This window comes from Silurus aristotelis, assembly GCF_946808225.1.
Source record: "Silurus aristotelis genome assembly, chromosome: 11".
NCBI classification, from domain to species: Eukaryota; Metazoa; Chordata; class Actinopteri; order Siluriformes; family Siluridae; genus Silurus; species Silurus aristotelis.
Genome location: NC_139584.1, coordinates 29,385,507 through 29,408,006, shown reverse-complemented (window position 1 = coordinate 29,408,006; position 22,500 = coordinate 29,385,507). Strand labels below are relative to the sequence as shown.

The 22,500-nt window shown below is 44.3% G+C and overlaps 2 protein-coding genes across 2 annotated transcripts in view; one reads left to right on the top strand and one right to left on the bottom strand.

Annotated features, from left to right (window-relative positions):
- Positions 1–618, top strand: part of slc15a4 (solute carrier family 15 member 4) — a 37,479-nt gene extending 36,861 nt beyond the window's left edge. Inside the window, exon 9 of the mRNA XM_083554240.1 lies at positions 1–618. This exon is cut by the window's left edge and continues 1,655 nt beyond it. The gene's annotated coding sequence lies outside the window, so the exon portion shown is untranslated.
- Positions 619–5,561: 4,943 nt separating this feature from the next.
- The window catches only part of LOC310733746 (transmembrane protein 132C), a 152,954-nt gene continuing 136,015 nt past the window's right edge, over positions 5,562–22,500 (bottom strand). Inside the window, exons 10-13 of the mRNA XM_083555150.1 lie at positions 22,192–22,400; positions 13,311–13,584; positions 11,853–12,044; positions 5,562–8,319 (exon numbers count right to left, since the gene is read on the bottom strand). Coding sequence (XP_083411276.1) covers positions 7,159–8,319; positions 11,853–12,044; positions 13,311–13,584; positions 22,192–22,400 — 1,836 coding nt within the window. The 3' untranslated portion in view covers positions 5,562–7,158. The remainder of the gene's footprint in view (positions 8,320–11,852; positions 12,045–13,310; positions 13,585–22,191; positions 22,401–22,500) is intronic.

Sequence of the window (22,500 nt, the reverse complement as noted above, 5' to 3'; positions counted from 1 at the left end):
AAAAAAACATGTAGGACGAAGCGGGTCGTGTCAACGAGTAAATTAAATTTACGACACCTTGAATTAAAAGTATTTCCCGAACACGTGACGTATTTATGGCAAGCAGCTCAAACTCTGTCTAAAGCAACAGCAAAACGTTATTATAAATCTAATCTGAACTAGCGCACATGCTAGGCTAGTTAGTTAGCTTGTATTAGCAAAGAATGAGGGGGTAAATGTATAAAAGCAGCCTGACTGTGTTTTTTCATGATCGATTGCACTGTTCAGTACTGCACTAGTTCAGCATCGGCGCCGTACCCGCGAGGACACGCCCCCATCTGGCTCGTTAGCCTAATCGTCGCGGCGTGTGTTAGCGAGGATCGCTGTGATTTCCTGGTCTTTAGGAATCTGCTTTTTTTCTGCACTATGATTTGTTTACTGATCCTGAGAAATCACTGCCTGCTGACACTGTTCTTTATAACACGTTTTTTTGCACTCTGATGTTTTTCTAATGTTTTCTGATGAATATTTAGCGTCGATTTGGACTTTATTTTCTGCGGTGTGACTGACGTGCAGCTTCTCTGATCTCCTGTAATGTTACAATCCTGTAATAGTAATAAATATGATGTTTATGAAGCAGATGATTTACTGGGTTTCTTTCACGTCTTCGTCTTTATGTGTGTGTTATGGAGTGGGGGTGGGGGGAGGTTTGACATGAAGGGTCAAAGTTCAGACCGGAGCATGTTTTTTTGTCTCCGAGTTGTTTCTCTGTGTGAACCGCGGGTGTGAGGGAATCAGAGGAGAATTGTTTGGATGTAAATGAGCTGAAGCTCAGACGGAGCAGAAACAGCAGCTCTCTGATTAGGAAGCTTTACTGTCTGATTTCATCAGGAATTAAATGTGTGTGTGTGTGTGTGTGTGTGTGTGTGTGTGTGTGTGTCAGACTCGAGCTGCTTCTTAAAACACAAGCCATTCTTGCAGATCATGTTGATCTCTTATTTAACTTCCCCAATATAATCACCATAATAATTAATAATTATATAATAATTAATGATTTGTATAAAGTTATCATAAAATTAAAATATATATATATATAAAGCTCAAATACCACTGACTGACTCACTCACTCATCACGAAATCTCAAAAACCACTGAACAGATTGCAATGAAATTTGGAACATACCTTCCTCTTGGGTCTTAGGTGCTCAATAAGAAAGGGTTTTGAAAAATTCGCCCTGGATCGCGGCTAACTCGTGAAAAACTTGATTTCTCACGCATTGTAAATTCTTCGAAATAACATTACGGATCCTCATGAAACTTACTACATTGTTTCTTATTAGATGTTAGATGCACGATAAAAATTATTTTTAAAGTAGTTTGCCCTGTATCCGTACTACAAAGGGGTAGTATGTTATTTGTTGACGTTACGTTCTGATCTCTGATCATCCAGTCCTGCTCAGTGCTTACTGATTATTGGCATATTGCTTAGCGTTCTGCCTTCCGTAGCGAAGCACGGGTACTTTCCGCTAGTGTTTATATAAAGTAAAAAAAAAAAACTATTATAAATGAATTAAAATAAATTAAAATAGCTACTATTTTTCTTTAATAATAATACATTAATATAAAATTAGGTCTAAAAAATTTTATGTAAATTTGAATTCAGTAAATACTTTCTAGAAACATTTCCTTATGCAAGGTTTAGATAATAACAATAATAAAATAAATACATAAATAAACAAAAGTTAAAAACAAGTTCATTTTATTGACGAAGAAAAAACAAACTTTGAAATTTTCAAATAATGTAAAATGATTTTTTTAACATGAAGAACATTATAATTAAAGAGATGAACGCCCAGAATTTTCGTTTTGTTCAGTTTTCATTGTTAGTTTTTTTTTTGGTTTGTTTATTTCATTCAAATTAATTGCAAAAAGGGGCGTTAGACTGAGTTTAAGGCATTAATTATAGAAAACAGTAATTGTGTGTGTGTGTGTGTGTGTGTGTGTGTGTGTGTGTGTGTGTGTGTGTGTGTGTGTGTGTGTGTGTGTTGGGGGGGTGTAAAGGAGGTACGAAATATTAATTACAATCAGTGCTGGTAAAACGGTGGCTGTAGCTCCGCCTACACACATTAACATTTCCAAAAACGCTGTAAAAATGCACACATTAACCAGGGGGTTACCATGGAGACACACACACCAAACATATATCAAAGTTTCTTGTAAATTTTTCTCTCATATTTTTCTCTCTGTTTTTAACTCGATGAACACGTAGATTTTAGAAATCACTCTCCAACGTGGATAAATTACAAACTGCGTTTCCGCATTGCAGTGTGAACTCTCGAATCATAAAGTGATGATGCATTTTTAGTCATGTGCCCAATTCAGCGACGTTTCAAACACAGTTTATGTGTGAATGAGTGAACCTACTGAAAAAGCAAGTGTGGACGCAGAACACTTTAAGACGAAAACTCATTGAAAACAAATTTATACATATGAATGCAGACGTGTAGCTTAAAACAAATGCTTGGGTCAATGCTTGGACCGCTTATGTTTCGCGTGCTTTGTGAATTTCTACTGAAACCTGCTCACGCACACGTTTTCTAAACAAGGCCATGGATGTGCTCCGTAACTCCAGACCTCATTACCACACCTATGTGTGTGTCAGCGCTGGAAACGTTTCCCCCCTCAGGACATCTGTAGCTTCACGAGGCGAGTCGAGGGAACATGAAGGAAAGAAAAAAAGTGACTGAAACTCTATAAAGAGTGAAAATCATTTAGTGTTGTTCAGTGTGGCGAGACGGCTTCGCTCCCTCCCCCCCCCGCATGCCGCCAAAAAGATGAAATAAAAAGAGGAACATGATGGTGTGTTAATTAGAACCCGAGCGCCATCCATCTTCCTCTTTGCTATGTTTGACAGTGAAATTTCTCTGTCCTTCACACTTCATGAGCCACGTGTCGTGATTCGCTGAACTCCGAGCAACACGCCCCTCCCTCCCTCCATCTGCACACAGAGACAGACAGAAGGAAAACGCTTATCTATCAGGCTGCAGGTGAAGAGACGACAGGATGTGGACTGAGAGACAGAGTGAGAGACATGACAAAGTTTCTGGACAGGAAGTTGGAGAGTTGAGGAGGACAGAGCCGGAGCGATGGCACCGTTTCAACGCTCATTCAATCTCGTTTCCATTCGAGAGGCGCTAATCGATGGAGGTGTGTCTGTAATCACACCCACGAGCTCGTTTATACCGAGAGAGAAAAGAAGGAGTGAAAACACACGCGGGTGAAAATGAGTCTCTCGGGGAGAAACATCGAAGCGGTCGATAGCGAGCCTCGTCTGAATCGTACACACGGGCGGGGTTCCGTCCTGAACTCCACATGCCGAGCGAATCCGACAGAACGCTTCAGAGATTAGCATTTATTCTACATAGCAAACCTGAATTTTTATTTAACCAACATGAAGCCATTTAAAAATAACCAGGAGAAGAAAACGTTCAAGTTATTATGAGTACATCAGAGGGAACTCAAATCAAAATCCGGCAGAATTAACGTTCGACATCGCTGTGATTTCGCTCTCAACTTTTATTAAACCAAACAAACTTCAATTCCTAAATCTTTTCTATCGTGTATATATATATATATATATGCGTTAGTGGGTAAAATTGCCTTACTGTATTCTGATACTGTATTCTTGTTGAAAGATTTATGACCAAACTCTTGATGTCACCCATATGAGGATGGGTTCCCCTTTGAGTCTGGTTCCTCTCAAGGTTTCTTCCTCATAACATCTAAGGGAGTTTTTCCTTGCCACAGTCGCCACGGCTGCTCATCAGAGATAAACACACACCATTTACCTTCACTGTTGTTTTCTGTAAAGCTGCTTTGAGACAATGTCTGTTGTGAAAAGCGCTATACAAATAAACTTGACTTGACTTGACTTGACTTGACTTGACTTTTAACTTCACAAATGTCCAAATATTCTTCTTATGCTTCTGAAAAAGGTGTAGAGGTTTCTCCACATCAACAACAGCTTCTCTTTAACAATTTTTCTATAATATATAAATCAAAACACACAATCCAACTTGGTTCCATTCAACTGATAAATAATCAGCAATCTGTGGCTTTGAAATGCATCCTGTAACCTGATTGGCTCTTGTGTGTTATGATGTACTAATATTTGTTTCTTAGCTGAACAATACTAAACTAAATAATTATATATTTCATATGTTTTGTATGCAGAGGCTACGTATAGACTAATCTAGATCATTTTAAAAAAAGATGGAAAAAGGCGCTCCGTGTCCACACTTTCATGTTCAAACGTTTCTCAGAAGTTTCTCATCCACACCGAAACGTCTGAAAACGCTCAGGTCCCTGTGCTGTGCATGAACAAGTCGTACTGATGTGCATTTCCGCTTGTTGTTTATTTTGGCGTCCCAGTTTGGAAATGGAGCGTTTTGTAAACGATGCCGCATTTTTAGTCACGTGACCTTTTCAATGTAAACGAACGCCAGTCAGAAGTTATGCGGGTCGATCATGTTGCGTTTTGCTCATGCGCAGTACAGAGACGTGAGCGTTTTCAGACTTCTCAGTGTGGATGAGTAACTTCGGGGAAACGATTAAAAACAACAGCGTGAACGTGGATCGCATGTACAGATTAGCAAAGACGAAGCCCAACTACAAACTGCACACAAGGTTTAAACCCATACTAATACTCACATACGTGTAGTGATGTCACTTCCTGTTAGCTACAGGGTCCGGAGTATTTTTAATCAAATCACTGAGTAAAAAATCGTCTGTTGCGATGTGCACAAAAGTCATCAACGCATTAATAATCTGATGTAAGAGCTTTATTATAGATTGTAACCAAAACACTTTCAAAGCGTCGTTACTAGCGGTGAATAACGAGTCCGGGTTTCGCTCATTAGCGCCAGTTGAGCGTTTTGTGGTTTTGTTTCTCGCGACCCTGCCGAAAAGGGATAAATAGCGTCCGCCGCATCTCCTCGTCATCATCATAAAGGGAAGCGCTTCCCGAGCTGCAAACGAATACGGATGCCACAGTAATTGGTAGCGGAGAGGAAATATGACGCTCTCCCACTAATGCCCAGGGAAATCCGACTCAGGTTAATTAGACAAATGCTGGCATTTGTGTACTGAACACTTGCAATAATTCAGCTTGAGAGATTATCAGCGAAATGCCACATTAACATACAACCGGCGCGTTCATTAATTCACTCAAACAGAGCGAGCGAGGGGAGAGAAAAACCACGGCGTACACGTGTTCTGCAAACGAACCTCGTAAAAATAAACAGGGTTTTTTCCTTGTGCATTCCGTCCAAACAATGAACACACACACACACACACACACACACACACACACACACACGCACACACACTAATCGTATCGTATCATATTTATTGTAGCTGCAGATCAGAAGAAGGTGACCTCCAGAATTCAAGCAACATCCAACCAAGGACATCGGATCGTCCTCATCGTCACGTCTGAATCAATCCTGAATCCGATTCTCAGATATTTTAGGTGACTGTCACATTTACAACAAAAGAAGGACAAACAAACTACATTTTCTGCTCAAGAAACTTCATCCAATCCCATGCAGGATGATTGTTGCACATCTTATGGACATCTGAGCTACTTGGCACGAGACAGAAACCCGAGTCGGGTCTGGTGAGATCGAATTAGACGCATCGGGGATAAATGGACAGGAAATCTTTTTAAAATTGTCCTCCAGGGACACCTTGATGCTCAGGGTTGACAGAAATGGACTTTAAAGGAAATGAAAATGTCAAATCTGGCTCATGGTTTGGTGGAAATTAATGAGGAAACATCAGTCCTTTTTTTTTTAGAGTAGAACCATCAGAGTAGTGGAGTAGAGGAGTGATGACCCGGAAGCCATGGTGTTTTCTCCTCCCGAAGATTTCTGGAGAACACACAGGTTCTCCATGTGAGAATAAAGATTCTCCAGGTGAGAACACACTCAGAGTGACATGGTCTCATTCATCTCTAATGATCAAGTGGTGTGATTCCGAATCGACTCGAGTGCAAGACGTGAATCAGACATGAGCTGTGGGTTCTCTGGAAAAGCGACGTACAGAATTGCTTCTCAGTTTGTTAACCGTGAAGCAACAAACATTTCAAAAAACCCGCCGCAGAAACATCGGAAGGACCAGAGATTGTTCTGGAACTCTATTTAGCTGATTGGAACGCTGTATAATTAGCAGAGAAACGTTTTTTTCCGCGGGTCTCCGCTGATGTTCGGTGTGTCCTTGTTTCACTCTGCTCAGCCTCCTGCCGCTTTAACGATGCTGAATTTATAATTGATTGAAATTAGCTTTGGGTTTTTTTTCTGTGTTATAAAAATTGTCCCGGTCACAAATGATTAAATTAGAGCATTTTTTTTCGCTATCTGGCTGGAAACAGCTTGAGTCGCAGTCCGACGCGAGCAGCGACGCGAGCTTTTTGCATACCAAAGATTTGGGGAATAGAATTGGGTTTAAACAGGGCACAAAGGAGAAAAATTTAATAATTTAGTTTGCTGAGGTGGAAGATGAGGTGAATACCGTGTTTATATTATACACGCAGAAATATTTTAACTCCTCGAGTGCCCGGTCTGGATCGCGAGGTCGCGGCGTTCGGGAGCGAGAGGAAGGAAACTCGCCAGGACATCCAGTGTGTCAAAACCATTCTATGTGCACTTTATTTACAGTGGTACAATATGCATTAATATTACACTCATCAGTGTGTGTATATGTGTGTGTGTGTGTGTGTGTGTGTGTGTGTGTGTGTGTGTGTGTGTGTGTGTGTGTGTGTGTGTGTGTGTGTGTGTAGCATCTGCAAGCTTAGCAATGCTGTTCTTTTTTTTCTTTACTAGAAAAGGCGCTAAAATAAAATATTTTATAAATGAAGTGGAACAAATCGAAGGGCAGTAAATGAACAATAAATGAATTGAAAGATTTTTGTGGTGTTCAATTTAAAAACTGGTTTGTTGTGAGGACCATGACGCCAGTTTACAAGTCCTTTGGCAGCTGCCGTGTTGAACTGTAAGTACAACAATCGCACAAACGTCCTCTCCCCGTGGTGTCCGTATCTCAGAGAGCTTGTGATGTTTCCATGACTGAACTTCGGCTCTGTGAGGAAAAAGGCATATGGGTGAGTTCTGCAGTTTGACGACTACGCTATGTCTTTTAAAACGCTGTCGTTTAGCCGCTCCATGTAGTTCTGCAGCTCTTTGGACTCTCGCATGTCCACCTCCTGACACACCCACTTTATTTCCTCGTTCGGCTCCTCCTCGTGAGTCTGAGTGGCTGGAATCGTGGTGAATGTAGTGAACTTGACTCTCTTCCTCTTGGTGGTGGGCGAGTCGCTTTTGCCGTCCTTCCCGCCGTTGCTCTCGGCTCCTCGTTGTTCCTGCCGCTCGTGGCCGTTTTTCTGTAAGGAGTCGCCGTTGAGCAGAAGGCTTCCTTCCTCCAACCCGCCAAGGCTCGAGTCCATGATTGTGATTTGCTCCTCGGTTTGCGGCGACAGGCTTACGTGACTCTCCAGAAGCTCCGCCTCGTTTCCCAGCCACACCCAGTCATGCGCGTGGTTCAGACTCTCCTGCCCTTCTATGCTCATCTCCTTATGCCGATATTTTAGCGCGTAGGAAATGCAGTTAATCAGAAAGACCAAGATAGCCAGACAGAAGACCCCTAACAAGGCATACATTCCTATTTCCAGGTCAGAGAGTCCTCGGTTGTTCTGAAGCAAGTCATCATCGTAGACGCTGTGCCCTCGAGGAAGGTCCACTTGGGCCGGGAAATCAGAGAAATCTATGGGAACGTTGGAAACTTGGCTGCCGTCGTTTGAGAGTTTTTCTCCTCCCCCAGTTCTGCGGATGATTTCCGCTTTGGTTGTGGTGGTGATTCTTCTTAGCGCTCCATCATCGTCCATGTTGGAAATGGAGCTGTAGAAATAAGTGCCCTCCATTCCAGTCCGGTCCGGTAAGTTCTGGTTCTGCCTGTGGTTCTCGTTATCATCTGCGTATTCGGGTTGCGAGACGCTTTCTGTGCGGCCGTATCTCACCCGGACGTGGCAGTTTCCTGCGGCGAGGACGCTGCGGCGAGGTTTCAGCTTCTGACACGACTCCTGGACGCTCATCTCGACGCGCAGTAATGGGCCCTGACCCTCAGACTGAGCCGAGACCACGGGCCAGCGCCCAGTCGCGTCCTGATTCACACTCACCACCTCTTCATCCAGAGAGATCACCATCAGCACAAAGTGGTCTGGGTCATAGAGATCCAGAGGGGCCATGTAGCCATCACTGAACTGCAGCCAAGCACTGATCAGCGCCTCCTACAGGACAGAGGAGAAAAATACATAATTAAACATGAAATAAAATGCAGGACCGTACAGCTTTCCTGCAACAATAATAAATCAGTTTATGGTTTGCTTCACTAGTGACAATCCCACAGGTTTTTCCAGCCACACTGAGGAAATTTGCATCCCCACTCCTCCAGACTGAACCACTGAACTGTTTATCTGTACACTCCTGAACATGAGCAGCAAGAATCTTTATCAGTGTGACATTTGGTGCAGTATGAGATTAAGCTCTGAGCTCAGATGGACTGAGTGAGAGAAGCTCGACTAAACTCCAGCCAGCCAATCAGAAAGCTGCATTACAGTCATGGACAGGGATTTGTCCACATATGAGTGTCTTAAGCTTCTCGCTAACCAGGATGAGATACGAACATTCCAGATCTGATGCACTACAAAACCTTTTGACATGCAGGGGGAGATTTTTCCCTCATCGCCTCATCACTAAACACCCACATTCTCACACACACACATACACACACACACACACACACACACACACACACACACACACACACACACGGAATGATGAGTGATGAAATGTAAACATTCATGAAGGATTGATTATTAGAATAACGATCCATAATCTGCAATACACTCTGTAAATAACGTGCATGTGTTTTGGATTTAATACATCCTGACATTACTGCTTTCTCACTCTGCAATCTAATCTTCAATTCCTGATTAATAATGTGTGTGTGTGTGTGTGTGTGTGTGTGTGTGTGTGTGTGTGTGTGTGTAGGGTGTTGGTAGGTTGGTTATAAAACAACAAAATCACTGGCTTGAAGAAAAATAAACACAACTTTGTCATTATGGTGTTATAAATATTCATCGAAATGCATTGCAATAATAAAAAATGTAATTGCGAGAAGAGAAAAAAAAACCAAGAAATCATTAAAAAAGGGACACAATTATCGATACGGTGTCATGACGAAGCCAGGAAACAATTTCTAAGTGGAAATAAGAAACTGGGTTATTTTGTATCACGAGCCAGAGGAAACATGCATAACCCTGTCATTACGGGGTCATGACCTGGCCATTAGTGTTCATTAAAAAATAATATATTTATAATAATATATATATATATATATATATATATATATATATATATATATATATATATATATATATATATATATATATATATATATTATAAATATGTATATAATATAATAATATGTTTATTTATAATATATAACTTTAGGGTTATGGGGTCATGACACTGTTATAAGTATTCATAAACAGTTCATAAGTGAAAATAATAAACATACTTGACATTACAGCCAGATCAAGTTGCAGACTTGGTATTATGATGTCATAAGTGCAAGTGTCACCTTTTTCATTCTCTAATTAACCTTTATGACACCATTATTACACCATTATAACACCTTTATTACACCATTAGAACAAAATTATGCCACCTTTATGAAACCATTATGACACCTTAATTACATGATTATGACACCATTATGATACCTTTATAACCCGATTGACGCCTTTAATAATATAATTTAAACCTTTGTTACATCATTGACACAATTTTGATAGCATTATGACACCATTTTGACACCATTGGCATTTGTATGACAATTATGACACCATTATGGCACCTTTATGACACCATTATGATTGTCGGTTTGTAAAATGTCAACACAGCAAGCGATTATCAAAATGAGACTTTTATTCAGACAAACATCAGTTGATGTTATGTAAGGCTTATGTAGGTCTTTTGCAGCATTATGAACTCTATGCATTATGCACTCTCATGCATTCACACATTCAAGAAATTAAGCGAGGTGAAATTCTTGTAAATGTAAGAAATTGTGTAAAACTCGACATTCGCATGCTGTCTATTTGCCGTCTCTTAGAATACGGAGAGCGTTGAGAAGAAGTCGCCATGGCGATATTGGAAAAATTCGCAATCCGTGTTCTAGGAATGACGTTCATCCTGAGTGAACGGAGCAGAACGGTGAAATAGTGGCGTGTGGTGCTGCTGATGTGCGACAAGGTGATGAGAATTAACCCAATTTCCACTTCTAAAGCCGTTAACAGACGTTAATTACACCTGACTGCTGTTACTACGGGCAACCGGAGCGACCCACGGGGACGCGTCATAACCCTTGAAAGAATGGGATGCAGAGCGGAAAAATATCCATGATGGAGTAACGAGCAAACATTTTGATGAGATTTTGTGTATGTGTTTGAGTGTGTGTGTGTTTTCAAATGGATGTTTTTCCATCCAACAGCGAGTGCATGGAAGCGACGGTGAAGAGGTGCATGCTGGGAGATCTAAGGTGTGCACTGATGTCATTGTCATGTAAATGTTGAGTTTGATGGCTGAACAGATTTGAAAGAAAGTGAGGGATGAATAAAGAGCATTAAAAAAGTGCTTCTCCTTTACTTCAAATGCAGACGATGATGAGGGAAGGTGGGCGTGGTCTGTCACATCTAGTGATACATTAAGGCGTGAGCATTCATGAACTATTTATAACTGTCTTTTCAGAATTATCCATATGACCTGATCAACTTCTGGTGTCATGACACTGTGGGTGTCTATATAATGAATATAATTACAAAAAAATTAATCATTTATATTATTTCTTTTATATTCATATAACCAGAAGATGAATCCATCACAGGGTTGGAGAAAGTGTTCATTAACAGTTTATAACTGCAACTAAGGAAAGCGATTATAACTGTTATTAACTGTTAATGAAAATTCATAAGCTCTAATAAACATACATACTCTGCCGTTATGGTTTCATAAAAGTTATTATAGTGTCATAAGCCTGTCATAAGTGTTCCTTAACTTTTTATAATAATAGCAAAAGTGCTTTAAAAGTGCTTTAACCTCCACTCTTCTGGGAAGATGCTTCACAAGATTTGGTGAAGATCACAGAGGTGTTAGTAAAGTCAGGTACTGATGGAGTTGAGAAGGTGAGGAGGCTCCTGGGGTGCAGTCAGCGTTCACATTCATTCATTCTCAATAGTGTTGGAGCTCTACAGCAGGAAATCTTCCAATCCAAACTATGGAAAGCATATCTTCATGTCATGCTGGAACAGTTGTGGGTCTCCTAGTTCTAGTGATATACACTTGTGACTACATCTTTGTGGGAACAGTTTGGGGGAGGACCACACGTGGCTGGAAAAGTAAAGCGTGCCAATACTTTTAGCCATTATGTGTATTTAAAAAGAGAGAAAACTGGAATGTAGTAGATTAAGTGCAGAGAAAGCATACATAACCCTTTATTATGGTGTCATAACACTTGTATGAAATATTTATAAACTATTTATAAGTAGAAGTTTCGGGAAAAAAAGGCTGATAAGTTTTATATGGTCATAAAGCTGTTATTACAATGTAATAACACTGTAATAATGCAGAGAACCGCAGAAGCATGAATTTGGCTGATTTTTGGGTGATTTTGTGACAGATCTGTGTGTGTGTGTGTGTGTGTGTGTGTGTGTGTGTGTGTGTGTGTGTGTGTGTGTGTGTGTGTGAGAGAGAGAGAGACCTGTTTGGGCGTGTTGAGCACTTCCTGTGTGGTTGCCGTGGCGCTGATGGCTTGGTTACTTCCTGTGCTGAGCTGTAGGCGGAGCGTGAGGCCACTGACCAACTGCAGGCCGAGTTCAGTGATGCTGACACGCTCGTCTACTACAGATACAGACTTCTCTGCCAGAATCGAGTCCGAAAGAGGAGACAGGACCTGGACACACACACACACAAACACACACACACACACACACACACACACAGAAATATATAAGAGTTTCAGAGCTATGTATCCACCACAAACAGACAATGTGGAGATAAATCTAATCCCCACTCTGTGAACCTAAATTAAAAATCGATCCAGAGGTTGTTTCTCTTTGTATCTGTGATCTGATTGGCTGGGTGGATTTCGGACACGTTCGCCTCGAGAACCCGAGCTGAAGTTTCTCGGCTGATGTGCTTAGTTCAGGTTCACTGGATTTAAAGCTTAAAGACATAATCGTTTCCCCACTCTGAGGGTTCTGGAAGAAAAAACTCAATAAATCCACGGCATTAATGCGACTTTAATCCGACTGCCGGACTTTACACGAGCTGTACGTCCCTCCTCATGGTGTAGCAGGAATCAGTGTGAGATTAGCTTTAATCTGAACTCTGTCACCATCATAAGGCTCACATCTGCTCACATCTGCACATTTTCCGCTCATTTCCACTCAATTCTGCTCACTTCTTCTCAATTCTATTTACTTTTACTCACTTTTGTTTACTTCTTCTGATTTCTACTCAATTCTGCTTAAATCTGTTAATTGCTCAGCACTTTTGCTCACGTCTGCATACTGTTTCTCACTGCTACTCATTTCCACTCATTTCTGCTCACTTCGACATACTTTTGCTTACTTCGACTCACTTTAACTCACATCCACTCACTTCTGCACTCTTCAACATACTTTTGGTTGTTTCTATTCCACTTCTGCAACCTGCATCATGAAACAAAAAACACAAGAAAGAAAACCCAGGACTGTTGAGCAGATAGACTCCTGTATCAGATGCAAATGGGACAACATTCCTCTCTCACCCAAAAGCAACTGGTCTTCTCATTTTCCAGACGTATACAGAATCGTGTTAAAGAAGACGTGATGCTACACAGCGGTGAACATGAATCTGTTCCTACTTTTTTAAGACGTGTAGCAACCATTAAATCAATATTGCCTTGATTTTTTTTTTTAAATTGGACATTACAGCAGTTTCAACATTTACTATGTTTTCTGTGTTCTATTGGGAATAAAATATGGGTGTATGAAATGAGCAAATCATTGCATTCTGTTACTGAGATTTCACACAGTGTCTGATTTCTGAATTGGGGTTGTATTTAATATATAATATATATCTAGACAGATCGATAGAAAGAAAGGAGAGGTAGTGAGAAAATGAGAAAGAGAAAGAGAAAGAGTAAGAAAGTGAGAAAGAGATGGCAAGTGTGTACCTGGATGCTGGTCATCCCCGTGCTCACTCCCTCCAGCAGGCGTCCATCTTGTAAGCGTGCAATTCGAGGATCCTCCACTTTCAGGAAGTCCCACACCAGCCCTGTGATGTCCATCTGCCAATCAGAGCCTAGCATGTACGTCAGCTGACCTCGCACCTCCGCCGATTCTGCCACGAAGTGAGTGAGGATTCGTATGATGGCTCTCTGATACTGCAGGGTGCAGGTCCTTCCTCTCCGCTCTTCATCATCTTCATCATCACTGTCCCTCACTGACCTGAGCACAACATACAGCATGTCATGGGTTACTACACACACACACACACACACACACACACACACACACACACACACACACACACACACACACACACACAGGAGTACATTCTCAGCTGTCACACCTCCATTAAGTTTGATGAGTCCCTACATCTAATGATGGGGGGACAATTACGCTAATCATTTCACATTAGCGCTCTAAAACAGCATCGGATTATCAGCAGGAGCTGCCACAGAGCACAACAACAGCATTTATCAGCATTTCTCCATCCTGAGAGACTGAGAGAGGGAAAGAGACAGAGAGAGAGAGAGTGAAAGAGAAAGAGAGAGAGAGAGAGAGAGTGAGAGAGAGAGAGAGAGAGAGAGAGAGAGAGAGAGAGAGAGAGAGAGAGAGAGAGAGAGAGAGAAAACTAGACAAAGTGAGACAAAGAGAGATTGTGTGACAGAGAGGCAGGCAGTGAAGACAGACAGACAGACAGACAGACAGACAGACAGACAGACAGACAGACAGACAGACAGACAGACAGACAGACAGACAGACGGACAGACAGACGGACAAACAGACGGACAGACAAATAGATAGATAGATAGATAGATAGATAGATAGATAGATAGATAGATAGATAGATAGATAGATAGATAGATAGATAGATAGATAGATAGATAGATAGATAGATAGATAGTAGAGAAAACAGTCTCTGTGTGAATTACGACTGAAGAATGCTATCTGAGTTTAACCCCACGTGACTCGCTAACACCTGGACCACATTGCTACATTTACTCCACGTTAGCTGATGTTAAAAACAGGACCCAGGTGTTGGTCCTGCCTCAGTGTAAGCCAAATTTATAGCTGGACATCATGTTATCTGAAGTAACCACACAGTTTTATGCACAAGCAGCTTTTCAAGCTCATGGGCTCGATCCTACCCGCTAATGCAGCGGGGGGAATTAGCGTTAGCCAACAGCAAAAACGCCTCTTAAGAGCAGGAACGTTGGATCTCAATGCGCAGTGAAAGCGACAGCGTGCCTCGGGGAGCCGTGCTACAATCTCGCTCAGTCACAAACACTTTCACAGTGTGTCACTTCCACATGAGCCGCCCTTCGGGGAGCTCCGTCTTGAGAGCAAAGACGCTGCTGTGCGTGGAAAAGAAGAGGCGAGATCACTAGAAAGACAAGCGTCTACTGCGAAAGACAAGCTGAGAATATCGAGGCAAAGTTTTCGAGAGAGAAGGATGAGAGAAAGCGAGAAGGCCGGCTCTCTCAGAGACCAAAAAGTTTCTCGGCCGTGGATTAAAGAGAGCGATGTGACTAGAAACTTCAACTCGGAGTTTTTTCACCAACATGTTTCCACAGCAACAGAATCATCTCAACATGAACCAAGACTCTGGAACCCGGACCTGATGTGACACTGGACACCACATTAGACTGACAAAAGCATTGGAACACCAGACTTTTCCACCCAATATGTGGTTCTTCACCAAACTGTTCCCACAAACCTGAAGGCACACAATTGTATAAAACGTCTTTGAAGCATGACATTTTTCCTTCACTTGAACATAAGGGGTTCAAAACCCCTTATGAGAGATACTACATCAGGGACCGTGACGTCGCCCGGTATGGCGCAGCCGGGGCCCCACCCTGGAGCCAGGCCCGGGGTTGGGGCTCGTATGCGAGCGCCTGGTGGCCGGGCCTTCCCCCACAGGGTCCGGCCGGAGCGACGTGGGGCCGCCTTCCAGTGGGCTCACCACCTGCAGGAGGGACCGTAAGGGGCCGGTGCTAAGAGGATCGGGCAGCAGTCGAAGGTGGAGGCCTCGACAACCCGATCCCTGGACACGGAAGCTAGCTCTAGGGACGTGGAATGTCACCTCGCTGGAGGGGAAGGAGCCTGAGATTGTGCGTGAGGTTGAGAGGTTCCGACTAGAGATAGTCGGGATCACCTCTACGCACGGCCTGGGCTCTGGAACCACACTCCTCGAGAGAGGATGGACTCTTTACAACTCTGGAGCTGCCCATGGTGAAAGGCGTCGGGCTGGTGTGGGTTTGCTTATAGCCCCCCAGCTCAGCCGCCATGTGTTGGAGTTTACCCCGGTGAACGAGAGGGTCGTTTCCCTGCGCCTACGGGTCGGGGATAGGTCTCTCACTGTCGTGTGTGCCTACGGGCCAAACGGCAGTATAGAGTACCCGGCCTTCTTGGGGTCTCTGGGAGGGGTGCTGGACAGTGCTCCGACTGGGGACTCCGTCGTTCTACTAGGAGACTTCAATGCACACGTGGGCAGCGACAGTGACACCTGGAGGGGCGTGATTGGGAGGAACGGCCCCCCTGATCTGAACCCGAGCGGTGTTCAGTTATTGGACTTCTGTGCTAGTTACAGTTTGTCCATAACGAACACCATGTTCAAGCATAAGGGTGTCCATCAGTACACGTGGCACCAGGACACCCTAGGCCGCAGGTCGATGATCGACTTTGTGGTCGTTTCATCTGACCTGCGGCCGTATGTCTTGGACACTCGGGTAAAGAGAGGGGCGGAGCTGTCAACTGATCACCACCTGGTGGTGAGTTGGATCCGATGGCGGGGGAGGAAGCTGGACAGACTCGGCAGACCCAAGCGTACTGTGAGGGTCTGCTGGGAACGTTTGGCCGAGCCTCCTGTCAGAGAGATCTTCAACTCCCACCTCCGGCAGAGCTTTGACCAGATCCCGAGGGAGGCCGGAGATATTGAGTCCGAGTGGACCATGTTCTCCACCTCCATTGTCGAAGCGGCCGCTCGGAGCTGTGGCAGTAAGGTCTCCGGTGCCTGTCGAGGCGGCAATCCCCGAACCCGGTGGTGGAAACCGGAAGTAAGGGATGCCGTCAAGCTGAAGAAGGAGTCCTACCTGGCCTGGTTGGCTTGTGGGACTCCTGAGGCAGCTGACGGGTACCGGCAGGCCAAGCGAACTGCAGCCCGGGTGGTTATCGAGGCAAAAACTCGGGCCTGGGAGGAGCTCGGTGAGGCCATGGAGAAGGACTATCGGCTGGCCTCGAAGAGATTCTGGCAAACCGTCCGGCGCCTCAGGAGGGGAAAGCAGTGCCCCACCAATGCTGTTTACAGTAGAGGTGGGGAGCTGTTGACCTCAACTGGGGATGTCGTTGGACGGTGGAAGGAATACTTCGAGGATCTCCTCAATCCCGCCGTCACGTCTTCCATTGAGGAAGCAGAGGCTGAGGGCTCAGAGGCGGACTCGTCCATCACCCAAGCTGAAGTCACCGAGGTAGTAAAGAAACTCCTCGGTGGCAGGGCACCGGGGGTGGATGAGATCTGCCCTGAGTACCTCAAGTCTCTGGATGTTGTGGGGCTGTCTTGGCTGACACGCCTCTGCAGCATCGCGTGGCGGTCGGGGACAGTGCCTCTGGAATGGCAGACCGGGGTGGTGGTCCCTCTTTTTAAGAAGGGGGACCGGAGGGTGTGTTCCAACTATAGGGGGATCACACTTCTCAGCCTACCTGGGAAAGTCTATGCCAGGGTACTGGAGAGGAGAATACGGCCGATAGTAGAACCTCGGATTCAGGAGGAACAATGTGGTTTTCGTCCAGGCCGTGGAACACTGGACCAGCTCTATACCCTCTACAGGGTGCTGGAGGGTTCATGGGAGTTTGCCCAACCAGTCCACATGTGCTTTGTGGATTTGGAAAAGGCATTCGACTGTGTCCCTCGCGGCGGCCTGTGGAGGGTGCTCCGGGAGTATGGGGTCGGGGGCCCTTTACTAAGGGCTGTCCGGTCCCTGTATGACCGAAGCAGGAGCTTGGTTCGCATTGCCGGCAGTAAGTCAGACTTGTTCCCGGTGCATGTTGGACTCCGGCAGGGCTGCCCTTTGTCACCGGTTCTGTTCATAATTTTTATGGACAGAATTTCTAGGCGCAGCCAGGGGTCGGAGGGTGTCCGGTTTGGTGACGACACGATTTCGTCTTTGCTCTTTGCAGATGATGTTGTCGTGTTGGCTTCATCAGACCAGGACCTTCAGCATGCACTGGGACGGTTTGCAGCCGAGTGTGAAGCGGCTGGGATGAGAATCAGCACCTCCAAATCCGAGGCCATGGTCCTCAGTCGGAAAAGGGTGGCTTGCCCACTTCAGGTTGGTGGGGAGTTCCTGCCGCAAGTGGAGGAGTTTAAGTATCTTGGGGTTTTGTTCACGAGTGAGGGAAGGGTGGAACGGGAGATTGACAGACGGATCGGTGCAGCTTCTGCAGTAATGCGGTCGATGTACCGGTCTGTCGTGGTGAAGAAGGAGCTGAGCCGCAAGGCGAAACTTTCGATTTACCGGTCAATCTACGTTCCTACTCTCACCTATGGTCATGAGCTCTGGGTCATGACCGAAAGGACAAGATCCCGGATACAGGCGGCCGAAATGTGCTTCCTCCGCAGGGTGGCTGGGCGATCCCTTAGAGATAGGGTGAGAAGCTTAGTCACTCGGGAGGAGCTCGGAGTAGATCCGCTGCTCCTCCACATCGAGAGGGGTCAGCTGAGGTGGCTCGGGCATCTGTTCCGGATGCCTCCTGGACGCCTTCCTGGGAAGGTGTTCCGGGCGCGTCCCACTGGGAGGAGACCCCGGGGAAGACCTAGGACACGCTGGAGAGACTATGTCTCCCGGCTGGCCTGGGAACGCCTTGGTGTCCCCCCGGAAGAGCTGGAAGAAGTGTCTAGGGAGAGGGAAGTCTGGGCATCTTTGCTTAGACTGCTGCCCCCGCGACCCGGCATCGGATAAGCGGGAGAAGATGGATGGATGGATGGATGGATTGAACTAGGAGAAACCTGTTCCAGCATGACAATGTACCTGTGCACAAAGCCATCTCTGCGAAGATACGCTTTTCATAGGCTGGAGTGGAAGATCTTGAGTGGCTTGCACATGTGCAGCTACTGGGATTACATTAATACAAGCTAAACACTAAAACATGAGGAATAAAACAGTGCGTGTGTAGTGTTCATCATCAACATGGTGGTGAGATGATGCAGAGTCACTGTTAAAGTCTTGAGAATTCAGGTTTTTAAGACAACCTAAAGATCGATAAAGATACTTAGCAACTCAAGAACTTTGAGGATGGATTTGAACTGTAATTGATATCAACAGTCTGCCAAATTGTCTGTTTTCATTTAAGCTTAATAATGAAGGAACTGTAATAGATGGACAGTCGGTGCTGAAGAGGAGGATGAAGTTCAATTTTGAGTCTGGTTCCTCTCAAGGTTTCTTCCTTTTATCTCTGTGAAGCTGCTCTAAAAAAATGGCCATTGTTTTAAACTCTTTACAAACAAAACTGAATTGAAATAAATGTAATTGATTTGAATTGAATTGAATTGAATTGAATTGAATTGAATCGAATCGATTCGAATCGAATCGAATCGAATCAAATGGAATGGAATGAAATCAAATCAAATGATCGGATGTGGAGACCCATTAAGGAAGCAGCCGAAAGAAGAAGAACTATAAAATAAAATGCGTACAATGAGACGAGACGAGACATCAGGAAGGATAATTTTTTTGTACATTAAATGAATCGAACTCATGGAAGTGGCAGTGTGTTTAGTTCACTCGGTGCTCAAACAGGTGTGTGAATTTGAATTGATTAACACTAACACCTAACACTTATTTACATTTCTGTCTGCTTCTACAACACTGTAACTGTGTGTGTGTGTGTGTGTGTGTGTGTGTGTGTGTGTGTGTGTGTGTGTGTGTGTAGGGCTTAATTAAACGACTCTACACAAACACCATGGTGCAGCGCCACTGGGATTCAAAGCAATCACAAATCTAATCAGTCCTTAATCAACTGTAGCAATCAGGACTGAGCCCACGCTGCCGTCGCGCTCAATCGCTCCACTACACTCGTCCTCCCGCTCCTTCGTTCTCAGACGGACGAGAGAGTACAGTCACATTTATACACGTTTTCTCACTGGATGCCGATTAGCCGATTGTGACATTCGGCCGGGACGTAGAGGGTCAATACTACAGAATAGGGTTACGTCAGAACCACACCAAGAACCTACACTTCCCATCATCCATTGCACCAAGTCACATGTTTGTATCCACACCTGATTCACTGTTTGTTAGCATTTTGTTTCTTTATACTGTAAATCATGGAGAAAAACTTTCCTTCCGTTACATCATGTACTGGATTTGTGAGAAGTACAGAGCGCTCAGATCAGGACCTCCTTCAGGAAGACGATGCCGGGGCCTGTTTTCTAACAAGTGCGACTCCTAAACGCTCCTGATTGTTGTTTTCAGGCTAATGTGAAAGCACTTCACTCGCTGCTCCATTACGCTCGCTGAGATCCATCTCTCCGTCTTTATCAGTACTCGAGCGAGACGAGACGAGCGCAGCTGTTACACAACATTTCTAACAAGTGAGGATTCTCAACCTGTAACGCACACACACACACACACACACACACACACACACACACACACACACACACACACACACACACCCACACACACACAGGGGAGTCTCATGTCTAAACACTCCAAAAATGCACCTACAAATGGATAAAATATACAAAACTTTGTTATTACTGAATTTACTACAGAAATAAAAGCAAGTATTAAATAAAACTCTTTATTATCCTGCTATCAGAAGTGAAGATCCAAGTGAATAAATACATTTCTGTATAGTAATTTGGTGATATCGAAAAGTTTAAAGATTAGTTTTGGTAACACGCCAACAGGTGGCAGCACAAGGCTGCACGCATAGTCACAGGGAGCGCCGAGTCAGTGTGCCGAAAGATATAATTCTGTTTACATCATCCAGGGAGCGGAAAAACCACGGTCTCACTTACGCCCCCTACTACAGATTTGGCTTCTGTGTACTTCACCCTCTTCCTGAAGATAAAGATCCAGCTCTAGAGTCGAAGTTTAAACACCGTTGCAGAGATCCGGCGTGAAATCAGTGACTGTTTTGAAGGTGATGGCGTGAAAACGTAGATAAATAAAGTACTAAACAGAGCTGAACAGAACGAAATCTTCTGATACCACTTCATATTTTTATGAATTTTTATTCCATTATATTATTGTAAGGAATTTGGTAAAAAAATTAATCGGATTTATCATTGCCGTGTTCTGTCGAAACTTTTTTTCCCCTACATTTTCTTCCACCTGCTTTGAGTGCATGTGTGGAAAACTCCAGCAGGAGTGAGACATGAACCCTGCTGTGTGTCGGACCACTCGAGCGGCTGAGCCATGTTTTATTCTCCTTCCACTTCATCTCGAATTTATTCGGCCTGCTGAGTTTCTGTACTCAGACTGCGGGGCTGCGCCTCTGCAATCCGGGTACAGCATTATTTATCTCTCTCTGTATCTCACTCACACACACACACACACACACACACACACACACACACACACACACACACACACACACACACACACAACCGGCGGCCAAGTGGGAAATAACTACAAGTTTCTAGGCAAACAAGTTTCAAGGCGAGAGCAGAAATGTGTTTGAATCAGATCTTCCAGAAGAATAATCAAATCTCCTCATATCCACTTTACTTAGAGTTCATGTGTAGGTGTTGGAGTAACTGATGACACGTCAGAAGAATGTCACGCTAATCTGATAAGTGTGAGTGAATAAAGAATTCACTGCGAGATGTTTACCTCGCACCCCCCCATCCCCCGAAAGCGTCCTGCGTCGAGTGTTTACTAAACATCGATGTCTGACATTTCACCGAGATCCAATAGCTGGTTAGGAAAATCCCTGGATAAACAGATCAGAGCAGAATCCAGAAACATCTCGGAGGAGGTCTGAAGCCTGAACAAATCTAATAACGTTACTGGGAATAGATTTTTGTGACATCTAAACAGGGTTTCTGTTGCTTCACCTCTGTGTCTTTAAGCAGATGTTTTTCTGAAGCTCCTCAATATGCTACTGCTACTTCTACTGTTCTCTGAGATTGGACCTTCACATAACCCTAAAATGGATCTTCTCACTGAGATGGAAATTTACATCTACATCCGACACCAAACACTGTTTTAGCAAATCAGAGCTCCTCTGCCCAAATCGAGCGTCATGAAGACATTGATCAGTGAAGAGTGAGAAACTCGAGCATCCTGCAGCTGATCTCCAAAATGATCCAGGATGATCTGGAACTGGAGTAACAAATCTAATAAGACCACACTGACTCAAGATTTGCTCTTTTCTCTGTTTTGTATCTTTTGTTTTCTGAAGCTCTTCAATATGCTCCTACTTCTACCGTTGGCTGTTCTGAGATTGGACCTGCAGATATTCACTCAAAAAACTTTACATATCCCTAAACATAGATCTTCTCACACAGATGAGAATTTACATCTACATCAGAAGCCAAACACTCCTCAGTATGCTCCTGCTCTACCACTGGCTGTTCTGAGACTGGACCTGCAGATGTTCAATCAACAACTTCCCATAACCCTTAATGTGGATCTTGTTACAGAGATGAATGCTATGGGAATTTACAACCAACGCCATTCAAGATTGTGTTTAAAATCAAAGCAGTGATTAATTGATTGATTAATTGATTTTTTTGATTGCCACCCGAAATTCTTCCTGACCGTGATTGACCTTCTGCTGCTTGCTCTCGATACACCTGTAGGACGTGCATGTGCTCACCTTGGCGTGTTGGCGGTTGTGGGGATCCTCCAGCCCTTGATGGGGCTCAGCTCAGTGTCAGAAACCTCGATGTGGAGCGGCAGGCGTGGGATCCACACGTTCATCTCCAGCTGAGCCGTGGCAAAACTGTAGGTGAAGTTCACCAGCATCCGCACTCGGCCCTTCATCTCCTTACCGTTTACGTACACGTAGTCGCACCTGTCTGACACCTGAGATACACACACACACACACACACACACACACACACACACACACACACACAAGCACACACACACACACACACACACACACACACACGCACGCACACA